This window comes from Ovis aries, chromosome X, assembly GCF_016772045.2.
Source record: "Ovis aries strain OAR_USU_Benz2616 breed Rambouillet chromosome X, ARS-UI_Ramb_v3.0, whole genome shotgun sequence".
NCBI classification, from domain to species: domain Eukaryota; kingdom Metazoa; phylum Chordata; class Mammalia; order Artiodactyla; family Bovidae; genus Ovis; species Ovis aries.
The window spans coordinates 101,537,883-101,550,345 of NC_056080.1; the positions used below are offsets into that span (position 1 = coordinate 101,537,883).

At 40.5% G+C, this 12,463-nt stretch overlaps 1 protein-coding gene across 1 annotated transcript in view; it reads left to right on the forward strand.

The window, feature by feature from the left end:
• GPC4 (glypican 4) overlaps positions 1–12,463 on the forward strand; it is a 106,791-nt gene that overhangs the window by 69,325 nt on the left and 25,003 nt on the right. Inside the window, exon 2 of the mRNA XM_027963675.3 lies at positions 1,434–1,592. Coding sequence (XP_027819476.1) covers positions 1,434–1,592 — 159 coding nt within the window. The remainder of the gene's footprint in view (positions 1–1,433; positions 1,593–12,463) is intronic.

Consider the following 12,463-nt stretch of genomic DNA (forward strand, 5'->3'; position numbering starts at 1 on the left):
GGGACCTTTGCATTATTTTTTGTGTGAAGATTGTGTTGGGGGAGGAATCCTCCACCCTGAAACCAGGAGACAACTGGGTATCTCTTTGGTAATTAGATGTCTCAGTACCAAAGACCTGCTGTAAACTTGATAAGCCAGTGAGGAGGCAGTTTTGTTTTTGGTTATAACAAGGTGTTTCCAGAAAACTGGGCTTCTTCCACTAATGAGATCTAAGATGGTTGGCAGCCTCACAGGTCTAAACTCTTTCACATCCTTCCTTAGCCCCCACCCCACCCCATCCCCACCCCAAAGGTTTGAAAATGGCAAAAGAAGCATTTTGTAGTTTCTGGATGAGGAAGTTATTTGAAGATTGTTTCCCTTCTCCTCTTCTTTAAATAGCCCTTTACTGCTGCAAACCCATTTTTGTCCGGCAGTAACACTCTCCCTACTTTTTAATTGCCAGGAAGGAAGGATGATCAGGAATATATCTGATTATGTAATTATTTGCATCTGTGCAGTTGACAACACTAGTGTTAGTCAAATAAATTGCCAACACCATGTTATCTGAAGTCTGCCCCTGCCACAAGGCTACTTTGCTATCTGTCCAAGGTGAAGACTTATTTCCTCTAAGCACCCACAGCCAAGAAGCAGCAGTGGTTGGCTCTGGCCCAGTTCATGTCCACGATTAGTGTTGTTACATAGATTTTACTGTTCATTCCTCATCCCTTGATTTATTATTCACACTTAACCATTGAAAGGTTAAGTGTGAGTTCCTGAGACCTTAGGTCTTTTCAGAACCCTTTTATCTATCATGGAACATGAACTGCAGCAACAGGAGGAACAGTGAAGGTAGATCCTTGTAAACATCAGTAGAAAATTATACAAGGATACCTATACCACACAGTTAATATTGGCATAACTAATGTGATGGTACCTGGTGGGATTATTTTTGAGTGGTGCCATATCTCTTGGTCATTATATGAGAAAGGCATGGTCTGTTCAAAGGGTAAATTTTGGTCTGTGACAGAGGAAGAACAAGGTAGGAGTGAAGTTTGGGGTTTACAAAAAAGAAGCTTTCTAGACTCTGATGTCAAAATCACAAACAGAATGCTATTGCTGTAGGGGAGGCAGATGGTTTGTGCATTGAGCTACTATGGAGTGAATGTGTCTTAGACATTTTCCTTGACTCTGAGCTACCTGAAGATTACATTTATTGAAAGCCATTAGTCTATTTGGATGAATGAGTGACTACACCACACACAGTCATAAGGTCAATCTTCTAGTGTCTTAACACCTGTATGGAAGATGCTGGACAAGAAAATCTTGACAGCTGGGCTTTTGCAGGAATATCACAGACAGAGATGAAGCCAAGCATGGGCACCTAAATCAACCTCTTCCCTCTTGAACTTGATGACTTATGGTGGAGATTGATTGTCGTTCATTTTATCTTCCAGGTGATCATTTGAAAATCTGTCTCCAGGGTTATACCTGCTGCTCTCAAGAGATGGAGGAGAAGTACAGCCTACAAAGTAAGGAGGATTTCAAAAGTGTGGTCAGCGAACAGTGCAATCATTTACAAGCTGTCTTTGCTTCCCGCTACAAGAAGTTTGATGGTATGTATTAGAACTTTGGTCTCAGTAAGTGTAGTCATTTGCTTGCTTATTTATTTATCACCATGTTGCTTGTAGGATCTTATTTTCCTGACCAGGCATTGAACCTGGACCACGGCAGTGAAGTGCTGAGTCCTAACCACTGGATGGCCAGGGAACTCCCTTGAATTCATGTTATACCTTTTAGTCAAGTCACATCCATGAGCTGCCAGTGAACTTTGTACAGTTGCTTCTCCCTGAGCGCCCTTCTCCTCTCACTGCTCGTTTTCTCTCAAGATGCTCTCTTTCCTGGATCCCAGGGGCAAGTGAGCCTTACAGCTTTAGTGCTAGAATCCTTCCAGATACACTAGAATCTGTATGGTCTGGTAGCCATTATGGAAATATGGTCACAAGAAGCCAAGGAAGAGATTAAAGTAGTTTGAATGCTTTCGTTTATTTTCTTGGGTGAATACACAATAGTGTTGTTGACGCAAATCACTTAAAAAAAAGCTTTCTAATAAAAAACAGGCATCTGAAAACTTAGCCAAAATAACCATATTCTGCAGATGCTGGACTTCAAATTTAATTTCAAAATGGCTCCCCCAAAGCCAACCAGAATTCCTAGAAACCCTGTAGAACACAGGACTGAAGCTCAGCTCTCGAGTGTCCATGCAGCGGCGACCCAGAGATAGCTCCTGGGCTCTAGTCTTCAGTATACTGGGCTCCATCCAGGGCCTCATTTTAGCTGGAGCTTCAGTAGCTCAGATGGTAAAGAATCTGCCTGCAGTGCAGGAGACCTGGGTTTGATCCCTGGGTTAGGAAATCCCCTGGAATAGGACATAGCAGCCCACTCCAGTGTTCTGCCTGGAGAATCCCCATAGACAGAGGAGCCTGGTGGGCTGTAGTCCATGGGTCACAAAGAGTTGGACACGACTGAGTGACTAACACTTTCAATTTCACACTTGGTCTATCTATGTGACACTTGATCTTATGGTCTATCCATAGCAAAGCCACGAACGAACCGATTTCATAATGTCCCCTCTGCCAAATACGGATTCTCAGATGCACACTTCATCTTTTCAGAGTGAAGAAATAGCCAATCTGAGTTAGATGAGAGGGACTTTAACATATCTGAAGCAATGTAATAGATAACAGACTTTCAAAACTAGAGTTATGTGGTCCCAAACACCTCAGGATTCCTTTCTCTGGTGCTGTTCACTCAGTCTGAAGATTGTTGTGAAGTAGATTTAATTTTAATAGAAATAATTTCCTTTGCGCCTGTTGTAAAGGCCATTCTAATTACATAGTACCTTTGAAGCATGCTTTTCCTGACATTCTGTGTGGTGAAGAAGTATAAGGCAAATTTTCAAGATGTGAAATGTCTTTGAGCATTTCTGCAAAGGGCTCATTACCATGGTGAGAAGTGGGACTAAATTAGATTTGATCTAGCTGATAAGGCAGTCCCCAGTTAAAGAACAGGTTGTATTTCATATGTTGGCTTTGAGATTAGTTATTTGAAACTGATAACTGATTTAATAAGTGTTAGTAGGTTCCCAGGCTACATGACAAATGGATAATTAAACTGTAATGTAGGTGAACTAAATTTTTCTATGTACCAATTTTTGTGCCCACTTTCCCCAACACTTTGTATGAAGAATTATGCTTAGTCTGTATCTCCTTTCCCTAAATAGATGGAAATAATTTACATATTTCTGTATCCTGTTGACACCACGTGAAGATGAGTGTTATTGGCAAAAGACATCATTAGACCACCTGTGTCTCCTCCTGGTCACTAAATTTATCAGTATGGTCATTGAAAAGAATGGTATTCTCTTGACTATGGCATTTCCCACTCAAGACAATAACTGAGAAAAACTTAGGAAGATAGACGGTCATCTTTCAAACATGAGATGATAATTAAAAATTACTACTTGGGGGTTTACTAATGGGACTTAAAAGGGAAAATTCCAGCTCTTTAGAAGTGGCTAGCCTGTTTGTAGCCTGCTGGAGTGGAGATGAGGCTGTTAACTTCCAAGGTCACCACCTCCAGATCACCCCATTTCTTATTAGACATGTATCCTCCTGGTGTGGAGCACAGACATTTAGTGATTTCTCTTGCCGATGGGCCTGCTGGTTTTCCTATTCTTTCACCTTCACATTCCCCATGGTTTTATAGCGTAATTCGTATGACTCCAGTGTGTTAGTTTTTAAAAAGCCATACAAAGAAACTTTATCAGTAAGTGTTAACATGTTTTTTAAAAACGTAGAGAAAAACAGTTTCTCTTGGCCATCCGTACCAGGCTTCACCTTCAATATATGTGTTTGATTATCAGTTTCAAAACTGGCCATGAAAAATTATTATGAAACTCCAGCTTGTCTCTTCTGAATTCACATTAGACTATGGCATAGACAATAAAGGTAGGCAGCATAGATTTAAAATTATTTGGAAGGTGTAGTAGCTAAAATGTGTTTGACCTGCAGATCCGAACAGAGCTTGGATATTTTGCCGCACCCCGCCCCCAACCAAGTTAGGTTTTCTGAGACAGTTAATTGCTTCTATATGGTAAAAATTGAATGGTAGCCAAGAAACCATCATCCTCTGGTGGGTGCTGCATTTACTGATTGATTTTTAAGGTTGGCAATTATGACCTGCCAGTACTCCACAAGGCCTAAAGATGATGTTGAGTGAAGTTGTGCAGAGGCTGTTCTGACTCTCAGAAATTCAAGGGTGGGGTGATTTGGTCACCACCTTTGTAAAAGCCAAGCCAAGGGTTATTGATGTGAATGGAAGGCAGGAAGTTGAGCAGAGTAACAAGATGGCAACTGGAAAGACAAAATAGGGCAGCAAGGTGGTACAAAGAAGGCTAGCAGTAAGTACTAAGTAAATAGTGAAGGACACATGGGAACAGAGGAGGTCAGACTACTTTAAAGAAGCATCTTTGGCCATCTCCAAGCTTATAGTATAAATTCAAAGTGGCTATCCTGAACTCAGGCAACTTCCTCTATCATCAAAACCTCAGTCATGTTTATGAGATACCATTTTTTCTAAGGCAGGAATAAGTATTTTTTAAAATAAAATTTCAAATAAAAATGAGGTTTTTTTGAGGCTTTTCAGGAACTCACCCTTTTTAACCAGAAGGCATCCCATTATCATACTGCCTCAATGAGCTCTGGGCAGAGTCCGAGCACCAGCCCTGGCGTTTTGGAAACAGGTAGTCCCCTTATCTCTAAGGTCCATTGTTCTACACGTTTAATTTTCTGTTCTTTGCACCTGTACAGTATATAAACCAGTTTTTAAGTTGTAAAACACGTATGTGTTTTGAGACCTGGCTGAAATATAGAACTTCCTTAGGCATCAGTCCCCCCACCCACTCTCTAAAGACCTCCCCCCCCATTCTCAGATATCCCATATATTAAAGCCATACCTCTGAATTTAGGACTCACCTTTGTATTCTCCTATACTTTAATCTACTCTTTGACTTAGAATGTTCAATACCAGAAATCTAGAGACATGGAGCCAGATAGAGTTAGCTGCTCCCCCTCTTGGTCAGTTCTGGGAATTTTTCTTTCTTTCTTTTTTTGAAGTATAGAACTGCTAATTAACATAGCTGAATCAGTTGTCTCATAAATATGCTAATCAGATACTCCGTTCAGGGGGCTTTGAAAGAATTGCTTGGCAGAAATAATAGAAGTAGGGCATAATCCGTGTTTGGGGACCACAACATAAAGACCCGCCCCCAAATGTCACATTTTGTGAGGCTAGTTGTTTTTAAAAGAATCAGAGCTAAATCAAACAACCCAAATAGATTAAGAAGATTAGAGCTGCCATGTTAAATGTATTTCCAAATGACATAGTAAAAATGATGGTAACAACCACAAAGATCAATTCTTGCTTACAGACTCCTCAAATCAAATTATTTGCACGTTGTTTTGCAGGTTCAAAAAGACTTTTTAAGGAAATTGCAGTGTTGTCTGATGGTAGTCCATTGGGGAAACTGCTTTCATTTGCCATTGTGGGAGCAAATGTAGCAACTTTGGGCAGGAGGTGGAGCCTATGGAGTTATCAGCCTGGTTCTGCTGTGAACCCACTGTGACCTGGGGCAATTAACTGGTCTCAGTTTTCCCATCCATAAAATGAAGGGGTTGAGTTGGATGCTCTCTAAAGACCCTTTCAATTCTACAAATTCTGTGAATCTTCTAAACATGTGACCAGACCAGCTGCTTCAGTGAAAGGTCTTACAAGATGTTAATTAGGCGTCTGCATGGTCCCCTCTATTTTCCTCCTATCATTTCTTAACCCTCCGCTACTTTCACCAGGTCTTTGAAAACCCTCTCATGGGCCTGAAGCTTGTTAACTCGAATAATAGTAGAAATGTTCTGAATTAGCTTAAAATGCACATAAAAGAAATAATTGTCTGTCCCATCTATCTGAAGAGTGCTTCATGTCCTGCTTTTGTGAAATGATAGAAAACAAGAGGGCTGGAGAGCTTAAGTGAAGGGTGGCCACTCTTCAGATGGAGCCAAATTTGTGTTTTAATCACTGACTAAAAATTTTCCATCGTTCATCCTGGCCATTACTTCATTAGGCCAATAGGCAAAGCAGTGTGGAGATTCAGTGAGTTGAAGGCATTCGAATTCACATGCCCATGAAAAACAAATATATAGCCAACTAAACCTCATGGCCATTAGCTAAGCTGAATTTTCTGGAATTTTCCTGACCCCTGACCATAAGTATTTTTCAACTGCATAGTTCTCTTACTGTCCTTTGCAAGGCCATACCAACTTACTAAGGACTTCCTGGGTCTTTAGTTTAAGTCTTAGACATCCTTAAAATAGATGTGTCATAGAAATGTGTAACATACACAAAACATAGTGTTTTTAAGCCTTACCTCGGGTCTCATTCATTAAGATGTCTTTTTTAAATTTGTTGCTTCTTAAAACTTCTATTAAAGCACAGGAGGCAAGATGAGTAGCCACAAAAAGTATAGAAAAAGACATGAGGCCTCTAGCCTTCCTGCAAATGCACTGTTCCTTTCAGATCATACTGTGCTTGGAAAGCACGGCTACTCTGTTTTACAATTCTATTTTCCTTCTTTTGTTTTTTCCCTCCATACAAAAGAGACTAAAAAGCTGCATATTTTTTCTAATTCTTTGAGAATCTCTCTTGAAATGTGACTAGAACGAGCCACTACTAGTTTACTGTAATCAAATCAAGAGCTCAGACAAGACACACACGTTTCTGTATTGACAAAGGTTTTCTGCCTTTTGAGTTGTTACCTCAGGTGTGACCAATTGTGACTGTGGCGTTGGCTCTCTCATTGGAAATGCCTGTGCAGCTTTCAGCGCGCCCTGAGCACTCTCTTCGGGCTCTGCTATTAGCTGTGGCTTCAAGCAGCAGCTGATCTGTTTGGAGGCGAGTAAATACACAGAAGAGCTTGAGCCAAACTGCTTTTATCTGTTTTTGTTGGTTCATTGTGCTTTGAGCCTGGGAGTTGAGAACCTTGTTGATGATCTCTGCTCACCCTTTTTTTCCATGCATCTGTCTGTCCTGTCAAAGAAAAGGGCTTATTTGATCTAGCAGTTATTCTGATTGAGAGAATTCCCAAGCCATTCAGGCCTTTCTTGTTCATTGTCCTGGCCCATCTCCACCTCTCTCTCTCTCTGTCTCTCTCATAATAAAGGGGACTCAAGCAGGGAGTGCTACATGGGCACACCTTTTCTGTAGGTCACTTTGGCAGTGTGTCAGACGTGTCACATAGGTTCATTTATACCCTTTGATTCAATAATTCTGCTTCTAGGTATTGATCACAGGAAAGAAAAATCTGCATACAGGTTTATGTACAGGAATGTTCATCACAGTGTGGCTGCTGCTGCTGCTGCTAAGTCGCCTCAGTCGTGTCCGACTCTGTGCGATCCCATAGACGGCAGCCCACCGGGCTCCCCCGTCCCTGGGATTCTCTGGGCAAGAACACTGGAGTGGGTTGCCATGTCCTCCGAATCTGTAACTAATGAAAAATAGGAAATCAGTCTAAACATCCCATAGTGATTACATTATGATTTGGCCATAAAGTGTCATAGTATGCAGTTGCTAAAAATGATATTTCTGGAAGCTTTTTAATCACATCAGAAGTGCTAACCATACAGTGTTACATGAGAACAGGGTATAAATACAGTATGACTTCAACCGTGTGACAACACATTCCTTCGTAGAAAAGGCAGGAAAGAAATTCAATAAACCATTGTTGTTCTCTCTTAATGGTGGGATTATGGGTAATTTTTATTTTCTTCATACCTTGCCATATTTTCCACATTGCTGTGACTTCAAAGGAATAGTTTGTAGGAAAAAGTATTTTTTAACAAAAAATGTAAGAACTACTTTGGTGTTTTGCCACTTTTGGGTTATTTTCAGCATCATGATACTCACTGTAGACAATTAGGAAAAAGTAGAAAAAAATGCGTTGAAGCATTTAAGTTGGATGAATATGATAAGGGAAAAAGTCATTTTTGAAAGCATGAGGTGGATTACTTTTCTGATTATGTCACTGCAAAATTGGAGTGAACAAAATTGAGAATCATATTGAAAAACATCACACTGATTCCCCAATACCCGACCATCACCTCTGTACACCTCATCTTTTTTTGCTCAGGGAGATAATGTATATATGTACATAGAAATCAGAATCATAACTGATTATGCTACTGTGTATCCTCATTTTTCATTTCATATTAGATCAGATAGACTGTATATGAGGTTTGTGTATAAGGTCATATCATACAATAGATAGACATGGAGGTTAGTATATGGAGCACTTGGAACACTACTCCAGCCTCTTTCTTTCTTTCTTTCTTTTTTTTTTTTTTTTTGTTGGAGGTTTCTTAAACCTGCCCCCATGGGCCCTTCTCAGCGAGAAGGGATACAGCTGTGCTAAGGTGACTTGGCTATCTGGTGCTGGGAGGATCATTACTAGAAATGGAACACGGGAAGGGCTTACAGCACTGAGCCTTGTGTCCTGGGCCAAGTTACCCGGGAGAGAGAAAGGAAAGGAGCTTTAGCATTCAACATGCATTAACTACTGAAAGCAACCTTGGGAAGAAAGGGCTGCTCCTACTGTGGCTGGATCACCCAGCCCCTTTCATATGTTAACAGCCCCTAATAAGGGCCGCAGCTGGCAATGGCCTTGTCATCCTAGGAGAGGTCCATTGTTGCTGAGGAACATTAGTCAAGTACAAGTCCTTTTAGTGCACCATGCCCTCCCTAGCAGGCACTCCTGAGGAGGGACCTTATACCAAGCTGGAGGACAGTGCCTGTTAAAAACTTAACGTGGATTTGGCCAGAAAAGCAAGACCGAGGAGATAGTCAGAAGCCAAAGTTTCAGTTTGGTTTGGTCAGTTAAATGCTTGTTTAATTTCCTCCCCCCTGCCTCCATTTGTAGATACCTATGTTAGCTGTTCTTCAACAAATACTTAAGACCTTGGGTGGAAAGCATAGCTAGCTATAATTCTCTGAGTTTTCTTAACTGTGAGAAGTATGATTTGTAGCATTTACCAGGAGGTTTCTTTCTCAGGAATTTTGTGGATGTGGTAACTTACTGTTTGCACACCACACCAGGGCTGTGAAATAAGGCCTTTACAGTAAAGAGGAAATTAATCCTTATATGTAAAAGGCAGCTTCCCAATAACATAAATACAAGGGCGTAATTTATAGCACCAAGCAAATGGATTGAATAGAGAGGGCTCCCAGTCTCTTCAGGTCACGGGTTAATTCTAAAATGCATTCTAGCTCATTAATCAATAGCCGGTCGATTGTTTATAAAGTAGTAACTAATGGCATTTAATAGCAGAACTGAAGGCCTTTTGACCCATTTCAAGAATTTTGAATGTTTATTTGATGCAAGACAAGTGGCAGTGGATAGAAGTTCCAAAAGCACACGATGTTCTTTTTGTAAAAGACAGGATATTTACATAGAAAACTTTTATATGGAAAAGTTTTGCCTTTTCACTCTGGTAGTTTTTCCCATCTTGAATGGCTGCTACTGACAAGAAGAATAATCACCTTTACAAAAAGGAATCACTTTTAAAGGTGGAAAATAGTCCCAGTCTCTTAGCTCAACCCTTGCATTGAGCTGCTTCTGGCAAAGAACATAGGTGAAATACGTAGGGGTGGGGCATTGACCTACTGTTTCTGAATTCCTAATTTTCCTTCCCCTGATTCTTTGCCTTGATCTTTTTGTATTGGGTTAACCAAAAAATTTATTCAGGTCTCTCTATATTGTCTTACAGGAAAACCTGAATGACCTTTTTGGCCTATACAATATATATATATATATATGTGTGTGTGCTATATATGATATTCTGTTGTAATATCACATGTAATCTCTTCCCTGGATTTCTCCATCCCATGTTTTTCACTCAGGAGTTGCTCCACCCTTGTGGATGTCTGGGACATTTTACAGCGTTGTAAGCTACAGCCATTAAGCATCTTTATCTTTGGCTAAATTGCTCCCAGTTTTATAAGGTCTTGGGTCTTAACTGTTCTCCAGCAGCTTTGGCTTAATTGATGTTCGCCCAAGAGGGATAATATTTGACTCTGCCAAGAAAGATAAAAACCAGCCTTGAAAGTTTTTTTTTTTTATGACTGTATATATAAAGAAACTCTAAAGGTGACAGTATCATTTCATATATCACGTATGGTGTCCATTTATTGAGCAGCTATTATGTGTGAGGCATGATCCATAATGAGGGGAGCAGTGATAGTCCTATTTAATGGAGGAAGAACCAACAGAGGCTCACTGAGGTTTAGATCTTCTGTCCCATCAAGGTCACATAGCTCATAAATGAGAGGTCTCATGCCTTTCCCACTGTGTGATGCTGCTTTAGATCCTGGCATGTTACACTCTTTCTTTCCATTGCTATGTTAAGTGGTCATTCATGAGCCCTAGGTGTAGCAGCTGTTTTATCCTTAGAACATAAACCCTTAAGCCGCCAAACTGAAAATTGAAGGAGAAATAAACCCTGATCAGAGATACCGTATTTCAAATGCTTATTAACTGTCTCCTCTCTGATTCTTCTTTCAGGCACCAACAGCATCACTTAAAACTGACTCCCTGAGCAGCATTTTTCATGAACACAAGCAGTTCCTACAAGGGAGATCTGATTTCCAATTAATTCAGCTTCTGATTGTGGTGGAACTCTGGTTGACACTGCCCCTGACTGGTTCTGTTTTAGCCACCAACTGTCTTCTAATTGGCTTTAGGCATAATGTTTATGAAGGAATGATTGCAATCTCAGGCCCACACGGTTTTCCTTCGGGAGTTAGGATCTGATTTTGAATAATGGGGTAGAAAGTGGAGCTTTGCAGCAGTGAATGAAGTTGCTATTGATGGCTGGGGACCATGTCCTGAATGTCTAGTTTGTGTTCTGCACCCCACTGTAGAAGGAAATATAGGAAGGGGGGGGATGGGGATGTGAAGGAATCTACAATAACATATGAGAGCTGCCAGTTTGGTAAGAGGAACAGATGCAAAAGCTTTCCTCCCCGCTTTTTTCCTTACAGCAAATTGTTATGCTTTGACTGGTATTGTACCCAATTGGTATGGATTTTAGAATCTAAATTATGTCTGCCATATCCTTAAAAGATCTCTTTGAGAAAAAAAAAAAACATAGGTGGAATAGTCCTATTTACCAGGCTGATAAGAACATGTCTGGGGCTTCCCAGGTGGTGCTAGTGATAAAGAACTCACCTGCCAATGCAGGAGACATAAGAGGTGCAGGTTCGATCCCTGGGTCAGGAAGATTCCCTGGAGGAGGACACCGCAACCCACTCCAGTATTCTTGCCTAACAAATCCCTTGGACAGAGGAGCCTGGTGGGGCTCCTCCAAGAGGTTGCAAAGAGTCAGACATGACTGAAACGACTGATCAAGAACATGTCTAAGGAAGGACCCCTGGTGGTCCAGTGGCTAAGACTCCCTACTAACAATCCTGCATTTGATCCCTGGTCAGGGCTCTCGATCCCAAATGTTCCATCTAAAGAGCCCATATGCCACAACTAAGACCAAACACAGCCAGATAAAAAACTAAATATTTTTTAGAAAAGAACATGTCTAAGGAGAAATGAGATTGAGTCTCTTGGATCACTTGACTTTTGTTCTGTTGACTTTGTAGGTGAGAAATAGATGAATATTAAAAAAAAACTTGCTATATGAAATGAAAGATTAAAGGATTTTATAGATGCTTTCAAAATCTGGTGCCTCCATAAAAGCATGTGTGGAAAGTAGCAGGATAGTAAAGGTGAATTGGATGGAGAAAATTCATCTTCCTAGAAATTTTCATTACAGTCTGCTTGGGCAGGAATATGGATGGCAAAACCATGTGCTTTGATTTGAGCACATAGCAACCACTTGGTACATACTTGTGAAATTGCATAGTTCAGAGAGAAATTATCAGATTTCTAACTCCTTATATCAGTGCTTTAGAATTTCTGTATATAATCCATTCAGCCTTTTTATTTGCAAGTTATTGCCACACTAAAGAATCTTTTAAAATGTGAAGAAAACGAATTAGAGCCTAATATGTAGCACCAAACTAAACTCTGAAAAATATAAGCTAACATCACACACATCTGCATGCGCGCACACGCACGCACGCACACACACACACACACCCCTTCCTAGACAGAATTTGAGTCCTGGGAGATAAAGTCCATTGTGGTATTAGGCAGAGAACATGCTGTGTTAAAATCAGATCTGTTCTTCATTGGATCATTGATCTTGTACCTCAGTATAGCTATATAACTATATCTATACCGATCCACGGGCTTTTGACACAAATGAGGAAGTCTTGAGAATGTTTTATTTTTACCATAAAATTTGCAGTGTCTTAGTGATTCTTTGACCTT